At 46.0% G+C, this 21,145-nt stretch overlaps 1 protein-coding gene across 2 annotated transcripts in view; it reads right to left on the minus strand.

Annotated features, from left to right (window-relative positions):
• Pcca (propionyl-CoA carboxylase subunit alpha) overlaps positions 1 to 21,145 on the minus strand; it is a 281,942-nt gene continuing 260,797 nt past the window's right edge. For both annotated transcript variants that reach the window (XM_051195193.1, XM_051195192.1), the window contains 3 exons: positions 11,001 to 11,141; positions 1,382 to 1,459; positions 1 to 338 (listed from right to left, as the gene is read on the minus strand). In XM_051195193.1, the coding sequence (XP_051051150.1) occupies positions 270 to 338; positions 1,382 to 1,459; positions 11,001 to 11,141 (288 nt within the window). In that variant the 3' untranslated portion in view covers positions 1 to 269. The remainder of the gene's footprint in view (positions 339 to 1,381; positions 1,460 to 11,000; positions 11,142 to 21,145) is intronic.

Raw genomic sequence — 21,145 nt, forward strand, 5'->3', positions numbered from 1 at the left:
TTTAGACAAGTGCTTGGTTTTATTGATTTAATTTTGACACTAGGAAATCTCAGCAGAAGTACAAATCATATGTACAAGTATTTATATCAGTAAGAATTTCCATTGGTGATTTTTTGGCAGAGCGTCAGTGTTTCCTCTTGTGAGGAATAAATACGATGCTGTAGAACCTGCCGCACAGGAGTGCTCCTGTAAGCACTTGAACAAACTGAGGGTTAGAGAATAATAGAAATGCTAATTACAGCAGTGATGACTGAAAGGCTCGAAATACTTCATTCCAGCTCCACCAGCAGATCTCCTTCGCCAACCGTGTCTCCGGCTTTGCAGTGCACCGATTTCACCTTGAATTAAAATGGTCGGGAAGAGTGAGAAACGGAAATGGGAACGAGAGTGCAGGGGTGTCCCCGCAGCAGCCTGTACTTCACCCCTGGTCCTGTCACTCAGCTCCTACAATCTCAGAGAATGCAAGCTGTGGACGACTCCCAGGCCCCCAACTGGTGCATCCTTGCCTCATCCTGTAAAAACCAAACAACTACACAACAATCCAAACGGGTGCCAATCAAAAGGAGAGATCTCGTAGCCTGCAGGGGGCCTTGTAATTTCCCCAGGAGGAACAGGAAGGATATTCTACCTTCTGAGAATCCATCTCATTGCATGTTAGGATAACAGACCACAAAACAGACTTGGTTGTAACTGGCATCTCTCTCTCTGAGCCCAACGTCCCTGAAATGTGTCCTCATCTCCCAGTGACGATCTATGTAGACATCCTTTGTGCAGGGGACAGACATACTCTGAATGACTGCCATCACTAGATTTAGTCACAGGAAGAACAGCAAAACCAGGGCCTTTCTGTTTTCTTCAAGTTGTAGTCTTAATTGTCTTAGTACTGATACCTCTATCTTTTTCTCCATGAATCATTAAGCCCTTCACGTGTGCATGGTGCTTTAGCTCCTCCATCTACAACTGAACCATTCCCTTCAAGGGGAAATTATCTTGAAGAGTTACATTAATTTTGTGCACTCTGTAAAAACCATTTCCTGCTGTGTCGCCTAAGTGTCAGATAACTAACTGCCTCCGAGACAGATGTAAACATTAAAAATTAAAAAACCCCTTCGTCTGAAAGACATTAATGTGGAGAACGATTGTGCTTTGACTACCTGAACATAACACATAGACACCCTTCTGGGAAAGCCACCTCTCTGGGAAAGCCACCTCTCCGGGAGGCGGAGTGGAGCTCCCAAGTCCTAATATCCTCCCCAGGAAGCGGACAGGGGGCAGAGATCACCTCTACATTCTAGTTAAGGAGACCAACCCATGTCTCAAAGGTGGAGGTCTTTGCATCCATCAGGGACTGGATTAGACTAGTAGGAGTTTGGGGACATACCTTGCCCATTTTCCCAGCTGTCATACTGTTCTGCATTTTCATAGCTTCAATCACACAGATTTCCTGGCCTTCTGCTACCTGGAAAATAGGTTACACATAGATGTTTTAAGAACATTCTAATGGTGTAGTAACATCCAAGAGTGATGTACTTGTCAGATGGGCTGATTGGTCATGGAAACACCAGCGACTTCTGATGGCTCCCACTACAGTAAGTACAGTAAGTAAGTAAGACAGCAAGGCCCATTCACTCGACCGTCAGGTTCTCACTAGGAAAGCCTGTACAGCATATGGGGTCTCCCCCAGGGCCCTAGGAGTCAAGAGATGCTACAAAACCAGTGCTTCTGCCTCCCTGCCATGTCTACAACAGGCAGATACCTCGCTAGGACCAAGGGACTCATTAGTGCTTGTCTGGGTTTGCTGAACAAGGAGTATGGCTACCAAAGGGTAAAAGCTTTACAGAGTGATTTAAAGAAAAAGTTCTGCAGTTATTAAAACTATGCATAAACATCACCAGCAGCTTGTCTGCCTTAAAGTGATAAAGCATATCATATGGGAATCAGAATTCAGTAATCTCTTCCCAAAAGGCACGTTTGCCTTTATCCTGGGAGCTGAAGATACCTACAATACAATCAAGTGCTAATGCTTCTCCAGCTGAACCCAGTCCTTACAAGAGGGCTTGAGTGTTCCACAGGTGCTTGTTCAAGCCCCTTCTTCTGCTTGGCTTTCCTGTGCCCATGAGGGGGATCCAGGCTGAGCAGGCGCATACCCACAGGGTTAGGGTTAATCTGGGACATGCACCTAGGAGTCAGCTGTGACTAAAAGCCACATTTCTTACTCCTTTTTCTCTGGCCTTAAGTGCCAGGGATCTGGGCCAAGGGGTCTTTTGTTTTGTGAACAAGGGTCTCTTGCTCTAAGAAGTGGTAGGCTGAAGGCTCCACAGAGTGCTGCTGTGGATGCTGGCTGGGGCTCCTGGACAGCCACACTACTGTGGCTGTGCTGGCCAATGCTGCAGAAGGACCCAGGGAATGTTCTTTCCTGCCATCCCCAAATGATCTCCAAGTCCCCTCCGGGCTCCCTGTGCAGCACAAGCTGTCTTGCTGGCAGTGTGAGCTCTGAAGCCCTGTGCATTCTTTCCTCTGCTGTTCAGGTGGTGGGCTGTGCTTTTCTGGCACGGGAATATAGGAAGGAAGGAGATGCCAAGGCTTTGGTGCTGGCACGGAGGAGAGGCACTGCTGACAAGCAGGCTTAGAGCACAGTGCTTACTGCCGCTCTTGATTCATTTCACCTGGCATCTGCAGTACAGGCACAGAGAGGCAGCACCTCCAAAGGGCTGTCCTTCAGAATGTGTGGGACAGAAGAAGTCAGAGCCAAGATGACGCAGACGCCCTGGCCGGAGGCGTCAGAACACTTACTCCTTCGTGCCATCATGTAGAGCCATTTCTGTCTCCTCAAAGGCAGGTAGGAGGTCAAGAAATGGAGGAGAAGGGCAGGTGTCACTGAGTCACACAGGAAGGCCCTAGGGGCCCGGCCAGGGCCAGAGCAGAACTGACAGCTTATCCAGCAGCCAGGCTGAAATATCCCTGACCCAGGCCTGCAGGTAACAGCACAGATGGCTCCTTAGGACACCATGAAATTCTATCCAAAAATTAGAAATCAAACCTCTACCTCTGGGCTCTGATCACTGTTTGCTGTCAGATGGACAAGTCTTCACCATGCTTCACCTGCTCTGCTTCCTCTGTGAGCAGCTGAGAGCCCAGGGTTGGCTCAGAGCCTCCTCACCCCATCCCATCCGCTCCTCATGGATGGGCTCACCTCAGTCTGTGCTGCCAGCAGCTGCATCACCTACTGTCACACTGCTCACCTCAAGACCTGCTGGCCAAACAGAAGCTGTGCCCTGATCCTTCAACACACACAACAGTGTCCTTACAGTCTTGTACAAGAAGCCTGGAGGTCTCCAGCGGCCATGGTCAGGGGCCGACACTACCCACAGTGAACGTGAAGGGGCAACATCCCTGGGCCACAGTTCCCTTCCCACCAGACTGAGCTAGAACAGAAGGATGTGGGCCAGTTTAGGCTGCCTTGCCACCACACCATCCTCCCTGGATGGCTCTTGGATACTTGTGTGAGTGCTAGGGCCAGGTCCCAAGTTATCTGTCTCAAAACTGACAAAACCACCACCCCCAACTGGATTGCAAAGCTGGAAAACTTGTACTGATGAGAAGGGAGCCTGCCTTTTGCCTGACTCTCAACCCAGCAGCAACTCATAGAATTAGGCCTGGGCCCTCGGTCTATCTACCTTCCCCCACGTACTTGCTAGTTCCCCTCACTGCTGGTCTCCTAGCATCATTTAACTGTGAGCACCAACCCATGTCTTCCACCCCTAGCTTTCTCTTTCCCCTTTCAGTCATGTTTACAGGCCATTTTCTTGAGGCAGCTGTAGGAAAATCTCCCTTGGTGCCTTTCAAAACAGTGATATGTTTGGTCCAACTAGACCATGCTATGCACATGCATGCACAAGCTAGTATAAAAAAGAATTATGCAGACAAGCGTGATCTAATTTCAACTTATTTCATCCTTGGAAGTCAGTGCAGTACAACCACATGTCAGAAACAAAGTGCAGTCCACAGTCACTTCTCCCAGCCAAGCTCCAGTTTGCACCAAGAGGAAGCCTCCCTCCCACCCCCACCCCTGTCCTGCCCGCACCTACATGCAGCACACACCTGCTGCAGTAACTTGTGGACTGCTTGCAGCCCTTGTAAGCCTGAGCAGAGCCAGGCGGTCCCCTTCACGGTGCCTGCAGCGTGGCTGCACTTCTCTAACACTCTGGTGAAGCGGCTGATAGACTTACTGATTGTGACAGGTGTATCCAGAGCTGGGCTTACTAAACGGTCACAAGCCTCGCAAGTCTTCCTGATGAATGCAGTCGGCCTGATGGACTTCTCTGCTGTCTAATTGGTGCAAAGTTTGGACCTGAATTCCATGTCTTTCATCCGGCTTATTGCATCCTCTCCTCTGACACAGGGTCAGGGTTCACATTCGAATCAGATTATTAGAGCAGCCCTCATTAAGTGGGAGCTAGGCTCGCCCCAAACGAGTAAGCTTGTGAGAGAACTCAGCCCATTTACTCAGCAGATTTTCACATGTTTAGGGGCCTGAATGTCACCCAGCATCGCTCTCTGCTGAGGAGTTTCAGACATCTCCAGCTGATGATTAATTGTGAGTGATGGGAAATAAAATCCAGCGAAGCCAGCTGCTTGCCATGGTCGGCAAAATGACTCTAATGGAGAGAGGCTGCCAATTTTCCAGTTTTACTGGCAAGTCTTCCAAGTGTAATTAAGGGAAGTTATAAATGATATGGAAATCTATCAAGTTCCATTTATTTTCAGAGGACTCCTTTCCCAGGGGACTTTTATCTTGAAGCTTATAGTATGCTTTGTTGTGCTAATGATTTAAGCCACATCTTGGTTCTGATTAAAGCCCCCATCTCCTTCTCCCAAGACCCCTTCAGTCTTTCCACAAAGACTAAAAGATACAGGACCTTCTCCAGCACACGCCCCTCTCAGAAAACACGCCACTGGGACCCGCGTGGCAAGGGTGTCATTCGAACTGCAAACTGTCATCACCCCTAAGAAAGCTCAAACAAAGTGCCAGGTGGGGATGAGAAGGAGGGGTCTCCGCCAAACATAAAAGGAAGCCCCTCAAAGTGGGGCCCCGAAAGCTGTGCCTGAGGACAGACGTTCATCAGAAGGCGCTGTAGCCCACTAATGCTATTTGATTTGGAATAAAAGCATGAAAATGATGGCAAAGGCCTAAAATTGGAGACGTAAAGGATGACTGCACAGGGCTCCATTTCTCAATTTCATCCTTCAGAGCCACAAAATGGGGGTGATACAGTGACTGGATGAGCTTTACAGTAACAGCTGTGGTCTTCCCACACAAGGGAGGCCCTTCTAATGGGCTGAGGTCTGTTTGCAACAGACGGGGAAGAACAAAACAAGGTTCCCTATTAAGGGTGCACAGTCACATTTCTGAGGGAGAGAATCATTACGGGAGTCGGGTTCCCTTTACGGTGGGCCCTACCCTCTTTTGTCATCCAAAGCCAAGGCTGTGTTGAAGGTGCTACTGCTTAAAACACAGGCCGTCGAGTTTGTGCCCACCCTCCCCCCAGAAACCCACTCTCTAGCAACTGTAAAGAATGCAGAGGAAACCGTGCCAGTGGCATATGGCTTTCTACTGTGCTAAACATTCATACAAAAGACAGGTTCATCAGTCATTGGAGTATCTGGATAAAAAATTAGCTCCTGATGGATGGTACTTTGAGCTTACCTGCTGCTAGTACATTACCAGAGAAACACAGGCTTTGAAACCCACATGACATTAGAAACTGCAGACCATGAAACACGACACACGCAGGAGCACATAATGCACGGCAGATTATACAAAATAATAAATAAGCTATTTAAACCCTCTGCCTAAAATTGGGCCCGCTGCAAGGCACCCCGGGTCACTTCTACGAAGGCCAATTAATGCACAGCATCTGCTGTATAGAAGCAGGGCACGAAGCACTTCCGATTGATTCCCGCAATTAAAAGAAAACTGTTTCCTGCCTGTTCAGACAGCAACTGTTTCCCTGCAAGAGTGAGCACCAAATCGGTGCGCAGCTGAAAAATGCAGGCCCCTTTTGAGGAAGAAGCTTGGGGGATGGGAGGAGGGTGAACCTTGATAGAAAAGGCTTTCTTTTGTTGCTCTGTGTTTTTCTGCCAAGTGAGACAGAAGGCTCCGAGGGCTCATGGGCCCACTGCAGTGTCCCCTTCTGCTGTATTGGTCCTCTGAAAACCAGGCACCCACATCAACCCACAGGTGAAAAATCCCTCCATCTCACATTTGAAGGCGTAGAACACAGTGTGTAACACATTAAGTCCCTGAGATCTGAAGGAAGTGGCCTCGATTTCACTAAAAGGAAGGCTAGACTCTGACTATTCCAACTTCCTTTTCCTGAGCTACTAACACGGGCTTCTGAATGTGCCCTGATCTTTCCTGGAGGAGGAATGTGTATCTCCTGGAAAGACAAGGAGATAGGACCGGGGGGGGGGGGGGGGGGGGGGGGGATTGCCCTATCTGAGCAAGGATGGGACTGGCTCAAATTACAAAGAGGATGGGCAGTGGGCAGAACTGCTGACCCTCATCTGGAGGCACTCCGGCCCAGCTTATTCAGTCTGAAGGGTAAAGGACAGGAAGAGACCACATGTTTAGCACGCCTCAGGGCTCTGGGACTCAAGCCTGTGGTGTCTGCATGGTGTTGCCCTCGGCTGTGCCCTCAGACCCCTGACAACTGTGCAGTGGGAGTGTGTGTGTGTATGGGGAGGGGGGGTGCTCAGGAAGGAATCCAGATCGTGGCCAATACAAATGAAGTCCAGGTTTTGTAAAAATTCCTTAAAATGAAGAAAAACATGACTCCCTACTGCCCTCTAACTTAGCTCACACTGCCAGTCAACGCCTATAGTTACAAAGAGAAAAAGTTGAAATTGGTATGTTTTACTGTCCCTGAGAGAGGCCAATCTGATGTGCTACCTTTGTGAATTCAGCAGGTTGTTTTAAAGGACTTGAGATAAATGATGACTTCTCTTTCAGCAATAAGTGTGTGTATGTGTGGTCAAAAGAAAAAAGGTATCTTGAATTTTGGTAAGGTTGAGAATGATCATTCTTAAAAATACTACAAAGATAACAGGCGCTCTCATCCCAGGAAGACCACTGCCAAGCCTGCCCAAGACTTTTATACAGACTGACCATCAAAACATGATTATCTTATGCTGATAATTTGCATTAATTACAAAAGATAAAAAAAATCCAAATGTTAGCCACAACAAAAACTATCCCTAAACATTACAAAACAAAAGTTAAGTTATGCAGGGAAATGATGAAAGACCAAGTTGAGGTGAGTCCTTGCCTCTGAAGATGATGAGCCAGGGATTAGATTGGAGAGGGAGGGGTCACAGGACAACTTCATGGTCTGTACATTTCATTGCTAGTAAAATCTGAAGCAAATGCCATTAAGGGGAGCAGAGAGCACACGGGTGCTTGGGACATGAGCCTCCTAACTTGCAGCATGCTTCACGATTTAGAGGCTTGAAAGTATTCCTGAATGTGTGATTCTGTGTCTGTGCTGGGGAACACAGTCTACAGTTTGGTATAAAACTGGCTTCTCCAACTGCTTAAACAGTCACTGCTATAAGATTTGTAAATTAATTATTGCCATCATTTTCTGATTGTAAATCAGGATATGCCGGGCTCATCTGCCAGGAAAAGGCAGTAATGAATGCTGGGCTGCAAGAGGCACCAGGGTGCAATGCCAGACACGCAGGTCTAGAGGCCCAACCTAACCCTTCTCGTCTAGAATGACTAAATGCTTCAGAGTTTTCAAATCTGGTTCTTCAGCAGTAAAAAGTCTCCTGCCAAGTTCATGCACTCCTTCCCCGAGATTAGCTACAGGCTCAACTGAGAGCTTTGACTGAAGCTGTGTATGGGAGCACCTGTGTCTTAAGCGTCCTGGTCCATGGTAACTCATCTGCCAGGGAGCCCTCCCCAGAGCAGCACAGAGAAGGAACAGAAGACTGGTGAAGCTAGGTGACATCGGGGCCGCTTTCGTCTTCTGCCCAAGGCACTGTCCAAGAAAGCAATAGTCCCAAACCCCAAGGGCCTTTCTGCTAAATGCCAGGGAGAGCAGCGTCATCTTTGGGACACAAGAATTGGCTGACTTGCAAATGTGAACAGGCTTGGGGGCAAGAAGGCAGAAGCGAGCCCTTCTGTCAAGGTTTTATCTCTTGATGTTGCAGACTCATAAGACAAAGATGTAACACTGTATTCTGAGTTGTGTCTCCCTAATTTTCTGATGCATTAAGGGGAATTCTTTCTGATGCAAATTTTAGGTGAGTGCTGAATCTGAATATAGCTTGAAAGAATCTTACTTAAAAGCAATGCTTTAAAAAAAAAATCTTATCTTGGGTTGGCTCTTTTTATTAGCTATTTTTTGGGGGGTGTCTACTTTCAAAAGGTTAAAGAAAAACAATATGTTCATAAGGGCTTTATATTTTGTTCTTTAAAAACAAAGGAAAATTGTGCAATAAATGTAGCAACTTAGTCTAATGTTATTCTATGACAGACATGTACTGCACCAACATATTCAAGGAACTTATTTTAAATATTTTTGTTAAAGACAAAAGTTTCTTTTTAAAAAACAATCAAGTCATAATTACTTTGTTTAAAAGTTTTGCAGTATATGGTTGCATTATATCAATAGAAAAGCATTTTTTTTTTTTAATGGCAGTGATGGTCTCTGTAAAAATATTTCCAGAGGGCAAACAGAAAAGTTATCCTCAGATTTGTCTCCTGAATTAAATTTATGATTTGTTTGCAGCTTACTGTACCTTCCATCCCTCCCACATACATGAACGACCCCGCTCTACCCTCTTGTGGACAGTGACCGGTTGCTGTGTCTAATGCTAAATAGATTGAAACGTTGGGAACTCTTGCCATGTGAATCCTAAGGGAGTATTTTGAGTAAAATTCAACTGCAGTGTTTAAGGCAGGGGAAGCCCTATGAAGGCATTTATCTCTCCAATACAACTACCCAAATCCTTTCTCCAGTTTTAAAACACTCTTCAAATTATTTAGCTTTTAAAAATCAGCAGAGATTTGTTACCTAGAATTTCATGTGACACCTCTGCAAAAGGTTCTGTTATAGTGTCTTACTTTAAAAAAAAAAAAAATCAGTAAACTATGAACAAAACTGCAAAGAAAAATAAGCACTTGCCTACCCTTAGTTGTTTTCCTGAGAAACACACAGGAATGATTGGTTTTCATCTTGCCATTGGTAAAGCAGCTGTTGCTGCTAAAACTGCCCTTCCGCATTTTTACTGCAAAACTGCTGTTACATATAGTACTTCTGTCCTACGAGCATTCCTTCTAGAAGCAGCTTCATTAAATTAAGTCCAGGGAAAAGTCCTGTGTAGCAGCTGCAAGGCTCAACCAGAGTTCTGGGAGGAGCTGGCATGCTGTCACCCTGTATCTAGCTTCAGTACCTGTGGTCCACAAACAATAGTAACTCAAGAGAAAACACTGTTTTATCACAGCACAACAGCACAGAATACGAGAGGAAGTTCTTCCAGGGCCCGGAGAAGGGGATAAAAAGACAAGTGTGTTACATCTGGCCAGCCAGGCACACGCACAGACACACAGCATTTGTAAAGGAGGTGAAGGCCAACCCCGGGAATTCCAACTTCAAGAGTACATACAGCAGGCCCTATTCTCTGTACGGAGAACATTCTGTAGCCACTCACTCCCCTGTGAAGGAGAACTAGCTTCGCACTATCCCCTCTTGCTTACCACCTGGCTGTCCCAGCATGCTGACCACACAGTGGGAAGCAGGGAGGCAGTGGGATGCTTGGAGACTGTCCTGTGGAAGGCAAGGCTGCACTTGCACTGCTTGCTCGGTGTCCCTCCTTACCCCAGCAACACAGTCACAAGAGGGCAAGTGGGCGCCGTGACGGCGGCCTCCAAGGCCAGAGCTGATCCCCCTCCTCTCTGCCCACCTTGGACTCGGGTGTCGGGAAACTAGGAGCACAGATTCAATTTTCTAATTAAAGTCACACAATTAAGTAAGACTGGCAAGCTCGGGCTGGCAGTATATGGACTGGGTGGCTTCCAGCAAAACAAAACAAAACAAACAAAAAAGAAAAAGAAAACCCTGCAGGGTAGAGGGACCAAAAAAAAAAAAAAAAACCCTCACAGTTAGTTCACTAACCTGCACATTTCGACACAGAGAAGATTTCATCGACTACTCTGGTAATGCAGTGTGGAGCTTGTGATTGCTAATGCCAAGACCAGAGGGAAACATGCTTTCTATCCCAACCCTGTGTGAAAACAAGGAGGCACCACCAGAGCTCTGCATCTCATCCCTCCTACAGCCTCACCCTGGCACCAGGTAGCCGCCTGGGCTGGGCTTCTGGGGATACCACACCTTCAGGGTGGATGCAGCAGGTAAGGGCTGCCCAGCCCTTTGTGTCTTCCTGTAAAAACTCCTCCATCACCAGGGAAAGCCATCCTTAAGTCTGTTTCCCAGCTTCATGTTAATTTGGGGACTAATCATTTAAAACAACCAAACTTGATTGCTTTCCGTTCTATTTTTCTAGAAGCCAATGTCAACTCCATGGGTTTCCCACAATATTAACATGACATTTTGTCTGTATTAATAAAAAAAAAAAAACAGGTGCCATCTTAACACAATCATTACAGAAAATTAGGTAAATTCCAATGGCTTCACTCAGATACAAAATAGAATTAGCATGCAGCCTGTGAAAGTCTACCCCGTCTGCCTGTTATTTTCTTGCACAGAAGTAAAAGGACAAGTACTTAAGGACCTCTCAAAATTTCCAAGTTGAATCTCAGACCATTTTTTTTTTTTAACTTTTGCTGCTCAGCTGCTGGTTTTTAAGAAAATATATGCACCCTAAACATCTGTTCACAAAGAGTTGTGAGGCCGAGAGGGCAAAGTCCTACAGTTGCCATTATTCTGTAAGGGGGATCTGAGCCCAGCATGTCCCTCAGACAGAAACGCTCTTACCATGTCTCCGGGCTTGACAGAAACGGCCACCACCACTCCGGGCATTGGAGAGCGCAGAACACTGCTTGTGTCCTCTGTCACCTTTTCGAGCATGAATTTGTTCAGTTCTGCTGCAAGTTTGGTTAAAATGTGCACTTTGTACTAGAAAGAAAAAAAGCATGGAGGAAGTTAAATGCTGAATTTATCTTCCAAAACAGCATCTTTTAAAGTCTGGTATTATCTTTAAATTAAAATTACAGTAATACCCTTGAAGTGAGACCCTGCATACAACAAACAACATTATTTATCTGGGGACACATTGAGCCAGTGTTTTAAAAGGGAAACTGCTCCAGCTATTAATGAATGACATATAAAAAGCATTGTGGATCTTTAAAAAAAAAATAATCACAGGACTTTATAAAGGAAACAGCAAGGATTTTGCTGGAGGAACTCTTCACTGCTCATGCAACACGGAGGAGGAAGTCAAATCCCAGGAGCCCATCAGCCTTAGGGTAAGGAGTGACACTGTATGCATGCCAGTAGATGGCAGCAGATTGCTGTCACAAACCTCCCAGGCCCCTAGAGCAGCGACACTGGGTAGATCAATAAATTGAGACAAAGGCTTCAGTGTTCATGGGGGGGGGGGGGGGGGGGTTGTCTGTAACATTCAAATATTTCTCAGTGACATAAAATGTTATATTCACATCAGAAGTGTTTTTCTTTTTAGGCACATCACCATGTAAGCCTTTTCTGATAAGACAGGAGAGAGTCAAGCTGTGAGAAGACCTTATGATGATACCGAGATTTTTAAACCACAGGAAACGCCATGCGCAGCAGCTTTTTTTTTCACGGCGTCTTTATGTAGGTGGCTCACAAAAGTGGAAGGCCAGTGATTCCAGACAATCATAACACTTCTACTAAAGACAATGCCTACTGGAGAGGAAATACCCCCAGATAAATGCAGACAGATATGTGAACCAAAATCTGCTCACAAAATGCTTTGAGGTGGGAACTGGAGCCCGTGCCAGGTTTCTGGTTCCCACCAGATCCAGGCTCTCTGGGTGAGACAGAAGCAGCTCCACTGAGCAGCTCCATTTTGTTGGAGGAAAAGCTGCTGTAACTCAAAGCCTCCTGTGGGCATCGTGCTGGCAGGGAGGCTAAGGCAGAGTCCGATTCCCCCTTTGATTCTGCGTGGGGACAGGGGCAGTCTCCAAGTGGCTCTTTACAGGGCCCATTTAAAGCGGGTGGGGGGAGGCCCCACAGAAGGGCTTTGATGGCCTAGGTTCCAAGCAGATTTGCGACACTGTGACAGGTTGAATAATAACATCTTCTGCGTGTTTCTTTACTCCTGAACGTGTGTTTTGCAATCAAGACATATAAGTGTCTGCCAGTTTCTGAAGGATATGATTCTTAAGTGAAATTACAGCACAAATAAAAGCTTTCTGCTCCTATTAAAATTCATCTGAGTCATAAGTGGAAAGGGAAAAAAGCATGCTGCTGTCAGTCTAGCAAACATTCTGGGCAGAGGAACTACTTATCACCCATGAATTGTACTTCCAAGTGTCTCATTAAATCCTTGGGGAGGGGGACATAATTGGGCCAAATTGCACAGTTTTAGTATCTGCGCTCTATCTGCGCTGGAAAAGAAAACCCAGCGCACAGGAAGCACCGGGCAGGTCCCTTCCTAGCTGGCATCTCTGGAGTGGTACTGCTATGTGACCAGCTGGCATTCCACCTTGGGGGTTAGTTTTCAATGTCCTGCACAGATCTATTCCTCCCCCACACACTTTGCTTTGTAATTTGGTTTCAAAACATGACCCTTGAATTTAGGAAAAGTATATCCCAAGAATACAATTTAACAGCGGTTCACCATGCAAATAGGCTTAAGAACTAATAATTCAGCTATCAAAAATAAGCCTCCATGCAAACGAGCTGCTAAGACTGTCCACTGCAGTGTTTCCCAGAGAGGACCAGATCCTGACAAAAACTGGGTCCCTTACTATTTTTATAACTTTCATATCTTCTGAATTCCTTTCTCCGTAGGGCCCCTGCTTTGCTTGGAAAGAGATGTAAAAGAGCCCAAAACTCAGTGCTTCAGACAGAGTCTTTGTTACTGGTGAGATGTTCCTTTCCCTTTTGTATTTGTTTATTGTTCTTAAATCTGTTTGGGGATAAGTGACTTATTGTAATCGCAAGTGAAAAATAACAAGGAGTGAGTGCCTCGGGAGAGGTCTTGTTGAACATAGCTGACTCAGAAGTGACCTTTCTATTAGGAAAAGAAGAGAGAGAAGCTACTCCTCTTAAGGTTACCTTTGATGTTGTTGTCCTGAACATCACAGAACATCTTAAAACAGTTTCTTGTCAGCCCTGCAGTTGCTCATGTAGCCAAAGTCTCAACAGGCCAAATGGGTGCTGCATGTGAGCCCATTCAAGGTAGACATCCCGGTGACAAGTGCAGATGCTTTCTAGTACCTTCTCCAGAAAAGGGCATTGCAGAGTTGCAAGAGGGTTTTCAGGGCTTATCTGAACCAAGACTCCTTTTTTTCTCTAGGGAACACATGGCAGTTAACTAGCTGAGGTTTCAGGAAAGGACCTCTCTAGCAATAGCAGAGCACAAGTCTGCTTATATGATAGATACTTAAATGTTTCCAGAGACTGCAAAATGTCCATGTAGAGTTCAGGTAGGGGTGTGTGAGTGTGTGTGTGTTTGTGAGTGTGTGTGTACATGCGTATTCAAGCAAAGTGCATTGTCAGTGTTTCCAAGGCTAGCTAGCTGCTAACAGAGAAATTTGGTTATAGAAAATGGCAGGTATGTGTGGAGAAGGGCCAGGGAGCCATGAGAAGGTTCTGTGGAGGAGGTTGGTCAGGTCTGGACTCAGGAGTAGGTAAGCCTTCCCTCTACTGGCTTTGGGAAACTATCTGAAAGTGGCATGCTAATAGAAAGTTAAGGAAAACAAACAAACAAACAAACAAACAAAAAACCCTCACCAGGCAAATTAGAGAACAGATACTGTCTGGATGGGCTTCTAAAAACTCAAGTATGACAATCAGGGAAGGTGTTTAACCCACTTACGTAAAGCCACTCTTGGCCAGGTCTCCAAACAAATCCATTTTATAGCATCTATAATGTGAATCCATGCTCAACAAGAAAATGTCACCCAGAAGTTTAAAAGACAGAAGAATCAATAGAAAAACACAAGAAAGGCACAGTCAGAACACTGCAAGCAATGAACAATGAGACCCGCATGGGACCCAGTAGAAAGACAAAAAATACAGGTGTTGTGGGAGAAGGGAGCAGGGGTTTCCAGATGTGTCCAGCTGACCCCCGCATCCCGTGAGGGGGCTGTCCACCTATGGGAGGACATGCCCAAATCCATCAATCATATGCACACTCCTCAATCCAGCTCTCTGGACAGAGAAGAACCACTCCCTGTGTGTTCAGCTACAACCTGATGGGCTCTGCATTTGTCTAGTGCGCAAGGCTCCCTAAAGGAGTTTAAACCCTGTGAAAATCTTTCCAAGCCTCTAGGTACATCCATGATTTCACAAGCCACATGCCACAGTGTTGGTGTGATTTAAGGGTATGGCCCTTTGCAAGGTGAAGTCCAGTCTTCTTTACATGTCCTTGAGTTGGAATTTCAGAGCTTGTGGGATTTCTCTTGAAGGAGGCCTAAGCTCCAATTTCCCTTTCTAACTCATTTTCCTCCAGCACCAATTAAGATCTGCACAGTTGATCTAATTTCTTTTCCTGTCAGCTGTTGGCCATGTCAGTTAATGCGGGGCCAAGGGCCAGCAACCCAGCTTTTCACTCGGCTATCTGGAGGCCTCGGAGTGATGAAGCATTGGACAAAATCTGTCCAGCCAGCATCATACTCCCAAGTGTGGTGGCAGATAGGTTCAGCAGCTACCTTCCTGTTCAAAGTTTTACGCTCCCTAACCCCACCCCTTCAAGTCTCCATCCTCAGGCCACATCTTCATTCACCTAGTGTGAGCTCACAGGCTCACTGCTCCCTAAAGACCTTCTACCCTAACTCAGCCAGGGGAAAACGTTCGTTAGTGATTTGGAAGTGAGAGAGATGAGGAGTGCCTTTTCAAAACTCCAGTTTATCAGAAAGGTGGGAAAGCCATAAGTCACACCACGGAACTAGAAGTCACCAGTGTGTTCCTTTCCCCGGATCTTTGCAGGAGAAGCACACAGTTAACAAGAGGAAAAGGGAAGTAAGGTCCCAAACCATGGATGGTACCCTCTTCTCGACTTGATCATAGAGCCCATTAGCTGGTCTTTTGAAAGAGAAATCTCCAGAAAATACATAGAACAGGAGGAGCTGGTAGAGGAACAATGGTGGGAGGAGCAGGGCTGCAGTTAAAACACCAGGCCAGTGCCAGGCCAGCCCCGGCCGGCCTCAGCCTGGGCTTCGTGCAGCTGCAGTGGTGGCTCGGCCTGTTAGCATAATGCTGTGACAACTCCATCAGTGCAGTCTCAAGGTGGCTGTCAATCAGGATGCATCATTTAATCCAACAGCACTCGGAGGACTCTCTCCTACAACCCGCATGACAGCATAGCTACAGCTCTATTTATATCAGCGCCCAGTTGTGTTTACAACACTGCAGTAATTAGAGACGATGCAACAGGCAGCAATATTATTGAGATTTCCATTTTGCAGTATTACCCTGTAAAGTGTGATCCTGCTTCACAGAGTCATGCTAAATGACAAAAGGCTATTTTCTTCAATCTCCCAGTCCCGACAGCACTTCATTTGCAGCTATCTATAATTAGATTAATGGTGTAGTGCAGTACAAAGCGGGCCCACTTCACATCAGATAGCTTATGAATTAGGACAAACACTTATTTCAATTCCAGGCAGAGAAAGCAATGACTGGGGTGTTTAGCATACCCTTTATGGTGGAATGAGATGTTAATTGTGTACCATTACCTCTAAACTGCTTGCTTGTTGTATAAATCACTGTGCTAATTGATGCAGAGATAGAAATGTAGCCACAGGCAAGAAAGCAAAGGAATGAGAGCCGAAGATGGAGGATAAGGGATTATCGAGGAAAACCATATGGAGACAAGGTTCCTTTGAAACCTCTGTTTTCTGCCCCTGAGCAGGAATCCTTCAAGTACAGCAGTAGGCAAAAAGAAGAAGAAATTAACTTTCCTTTTTACAAACACCAATTTCTTCTAAAAGTTCTGCCTGTCAAATAGCAGGTAGGTGGAATGTGTCATTACAAACAGCCAGAGCACCATGTCTGGGCTGTGACTCACAGGTTAAGGAGCAACCCTTCTAAATTACCTTATGCATATGTTTCTGACCCATCCACAAGGCAAAAAATGCAAGTTTTCTGAGGGTGTGAAATTCTTCTCAATATTAGGAGGGGGGAAAGTCTGCACTGGGTAATTACACAGATGCTTTGGCTCTGTATGCATCAAATAGAACACAGTCTGCCACTGATACAGTAACGAGGGTGCTAGGACCCTAGAATCTGGCCATCCCAGGTCACAATTCCACATTGGAAAGGACCTCAAAGGAGATTTTTTTTTTTTTTTTTTTTGGCTAGGCTGTTCTAAAACTAGCAAAACAAATAAATAAAAGCACATCAGATCTAAGAGCACCAGTCTCTTGTCTCCAAATGCTCTTCCTTGCTTCATTGTCCTGTGACAGCTCTTACTGGATTCTAGGAAGCATAAACAAGAGTCAAGCCATGAGTGAGCCACAAGTAAACATGCCCTTGGGAAGTTCATACATCAAGCACATGCCCTGTGTGTGTTTTCACTTTTTTTAAGGTGCAAATTACTGCTGTGCACTTTTTCACAATTCGGCTGCTTAGTAATTAGCAGTGTTGTAACACAATTTTACACAGAGAGCAAACGTAGGGGATCAGTTAGTTAGGAACCCAACGTCCCTGCTTCACACTGACAGTTGACATCTCTCACAGAAGCACGGTTCAGAAACACTATATAAAGTGTAGCCTCCTGAAACACAAATGCTGTCTTAACTTGCAAGACAGTCAAGCGATGTCCCAAGGATCTGGGGCAGCTGGCTCAAGTTATCACAACTGAAACCTGGGGAGGGGGGGAGCGGGTATAGCCAGAGCGGCTTTGCCAGCAGCTACCATTGCTACCTGTTATGGTTGAGAGGCCCTATGTATCTGTGTACTGTATAGGGCTAACAACACCTACGCTGTAGGGTCGAGTTCAGTAGTTTAAGGTTAGGCACACTCATAATAATTAACAAACGCTTACATACAGGCAAGCATCAAGCCGGGATGGAGAGGCAGCTGAGTAGTGCAGAGTCTTGTCTCCCTGGCACCCAGGAGGCCCTGGGCTTGATCTCCAAAGGCACGGAGGACAAAGCTCTTATAAGGAAACTAGTGGGGCATAGTGGCACAGGCTTGTAAACACAGCATTGGGCTGGCAGAGGCAGGGAACTGCAAGTTCTGGGCAAGCCTGGGCTAACCTGATCTACATATAGGCCCCATCTTAAACAGACAAAGCCGTACTGTCCTAAAAAGGGCCTCTCCCACATGGCAGCTGTAACTGAAGTGTCCTAGAGGCGGCGCTCACACCTGCATACGTTAGAGCTGAACGCATTGGGATCAGTAATACCAGAGTGAATAGGGGAAAAAAGGAAAAACAAAACAAACAAACAAAACATGGTTTCTGACTCAATGCTTGTTCCCTCTCATTGAAGAAGGAAAAAAAAAAAAAAAAGTTTGCACTGCTAGAAAAATCACTCTGTGCCTAGCTTATTCAGTGGCAACCTGATCATAGCACTATGCTGTCACACATGTATGGCTCTCTACTGGTCAGCCTATATTCAGGGTCCCTTGTTTGGAGCTGAGGATTAAATTCAGGGCGTTGTATAGACTAGGTTCATGCTTTACCACTGAGCTACAAACCCAGGCCTGAACTTCAGCCTTTGATTGTACTCAGAAATGTGCCACAAGAAACCACAAGGGTGGTTAACAACAATATTGTCCTTTTGGAGGAGAAAAATTACAAAAATAGAGGCAGGGAAAAAATTTGATACCTCCCTCCAAAAAACCACATGAGGCTCATTTTTCAAAATTCTTCCTAAAAGGGTGTGGCTTCTCTAGCTGTCTTTAAGGTAATGTGAACTACTTGGTTTGAAGGGGCTTGCCATCAGTTCTGACACCTACACACTAAAAGAGAGCCAACTTCCTCTGACCTCCACACACAGACCAGGGTACAAGTGAACACACACGTACACACATGTAATGAACAAAGTAACGCTGGGGAATTAGTGGGTGGTAGCTTGGATATATCTCTGGTTTGAGGTACAAAGACAATCCCCTCTGGAGAGACCAGTTTGGAGATGTCCATCAACAACACAAAACTCAAGTCCTTTTTCTGTTTTGTTTTTGTAATCACAAGTTTCCATCCACTTCCACTGTCCTAAAATAAACAACTTTCTCCCTTAGCAACTGTACCGAAAAGTGCAGACCTTAGAATCCTGCGTCACTCTCACCAACCGGGAACTTACTTCTCTGATATGCTCCTGCGAAGCGGCTTTACTGGCCCCTGGAATCAAGGGCTCACTGTCTACACACACACACACACACACGAACACACACACACACACACGCGCGCACACATGAACACACACACACGCACGCACACACGCACACACATACACACACGCACACACACGCACACACACACGAACACACACACACACACGCGCGCGCGCACATGAACACACACACACACACACTCACACACACGCACGCACACACACACACACGCACTCACACACACACGCACTCACACGCACGCACACACACACACACGCGCACACACACACACACACACACGCACGAACACACACACACACGAACACACACACACACACGAACACACACACACACATACACACACACACACGCGCGCGCACATGAACACACACGCACACACGAACACACACACACGCACGCACACACGCACACACATACACACACACGCACACACACACGCACACACACACACACATACACACACACGCGCGCGCACATGAACACACACACACGCACGCACTCACACACACGCACGCACACACACACACACACACATACACACACACACACGCGCGCACGCACACACACACACACACACACACACGCACGAGTGGGACAGGAAAATAGCCTCTGGTTCAGGGAGCCCGCTTCTAAGTGAGGGCTCTGAAGGGAGGAGGTACACGGAGGAGTCCTTGGAGGAGGCCTCCAAGGGCACCAGTCTACTGAGGACAGAGGACCCCCCCCCAGCATACAGTTCTAGGAAGCCCCAAGTGCAGATGCACAGAGGATAAAGGAACCCAGGCACCCACAGGCTGTCTAACAAGTAGGTGCACAGGCCACAAAAGCAATTTGCTAAAATAAGTGGCACTTTCCTGTCCACAAATGCAAGTCTGCTTACATACAGTGCACTGCACAGAAGCCCAAGGCAGGGCATGTGCCTTCTGTTTGATCAAGAGTCTGTGTGACACACTATGACTATAATGAGCTGGGGTTTCCTTTTTATTCAAGAAAAATATTATAGATCTTTGAAAGCCCTGTACTCAATTATGTAACAATACTAACATCTGTTAACGGTACAAGCTTTGTTTCCATTCTGCACCCTGGATTGTTTTATGTAATTATGAGTTTATAAGGTAGTTGGTAAGCCAGTAAGAAGGTACCTTTTTAAAGCACTCTGTAATTTGGGGCACAATGAAGTGTTCTCTTGGAGATCTGTAATTAGGGCAGCATCAACTTACAGGAAAGCACAGGAAGTGTTACAACAACACAATTATGTAAATAGGCACATAGGTAGGGAAGCGCACCGTTTTGCTGTGGTCTCCACCCCTCTCTTTACTTTCTCTTCCCTTTCTTTGAATCCTTTGCTCATCTCAAGTGAAAGTACTGTTGTCACAGGATGTGGAACAAATGGACCTTGGGGAAAACAGATGGGAGCTTGGCCCTCCCCTCCTCCGTTCTTCAGTCCGGAGCTACAACACCAGAGGCTGGGAAGCCTGCCAGCGCTCGGCTTCTTCAGCAGCACTCTCTGGCCAGTGTGCAGACAGTTTAAATAATAAGAAGTTTCCACTATTATCGATTCATTGAAGAAATTTAGAATCAAATAGGACAAAATGTTGGCTTATGCCGGACAGAAATCACAAAGCTAGCATGCTTAAAGGCAAAGGAAACGCAGCCAGAGATGATTGTGATTGTGTAGCACTGATGGCCAAAAACAAACAAACAAACAAACAAACAAAAAAACAAAAAAACCAGGACACAACCCAACAAGTCTTCACACAATGGTCCAGAGAACGAGGAATGACCTCTGTCAGGGGACTGCGGTTCGCAGTGTGACGTATCTCGCAAGCTCAGCCTGGTTATGAGACAGGCTGCTGGCATTCTGTGTGGTATATATCATACACACACAGTGCTGAAGGCACGCAAGACCTGCAAAGCCTCAGGATACAAGCAGCAGCAAGTGGATCTTTGTTCTTAGAAGCCCATAAACCTGAACTGGTGTTACCTTTAGGTAAAGATGGTGGCACACAGCTATAATCCCAGCACTGGGGAGGTGGAGGCAGCAGGTTCAGGGGTTCAAGGCTAGTTTGACTATATAGTGAGGCTACATACATAACACTGTCTCAAAAACGTTTTCTTTAGGATGTTAACTTTTTGGTCAAATAATCTAATTTCTCAGACAAAAAAAAATTTCTCTCTTAAATCAAAATTATACATCTTTTTGAAAAAAGACTATGTGTGTGTGTGGGGGTGCGGTATTCACAGCGCTAGAAGGTGTCAGGGCTCCTGGAGTTGCAGTTACGGACAGTTGTGGGCCATCTGACAAGAGTGTAAAAGTATCAAGTGCTCTTAATTGTTGCGTTGTCTCTCCAGCCCCACAATATAAAACATCTCCTATGATAGACAGGGATTAAAGTGACAAGGATTTGCAAAGCACCCAGTGAGTGCCTGGGAACAACTATGCATCAAGTATCCTTTCCTGTCTCTCATCCAAACATCCCTGATCACCCAGAATGAGACAAGGCAGAATTATTCATGCTGCATATGGTAGCAACTCACAGAGACTAATTTAGTACTTGCTCCATGACTTCAAGTTTATAAGTAAAGGATTAAATTCTTCAAATACTACATAT

This window comes from Phodopus roborovskii, unplaced genomic scaffold (genome assembly GCF_943737965.1).
Source record: "Phodopus roborovskii unplaced genomic scaffold, PHOROB, whole genome shotgun sequence".
NCBI classification, from domain to species: domain Eukaryota; kingdom Metazoa; phylum Chordata; class Mammalia; order Rodentia; family Cricetidae; genus Phodopus; species Phodopus roborovskii.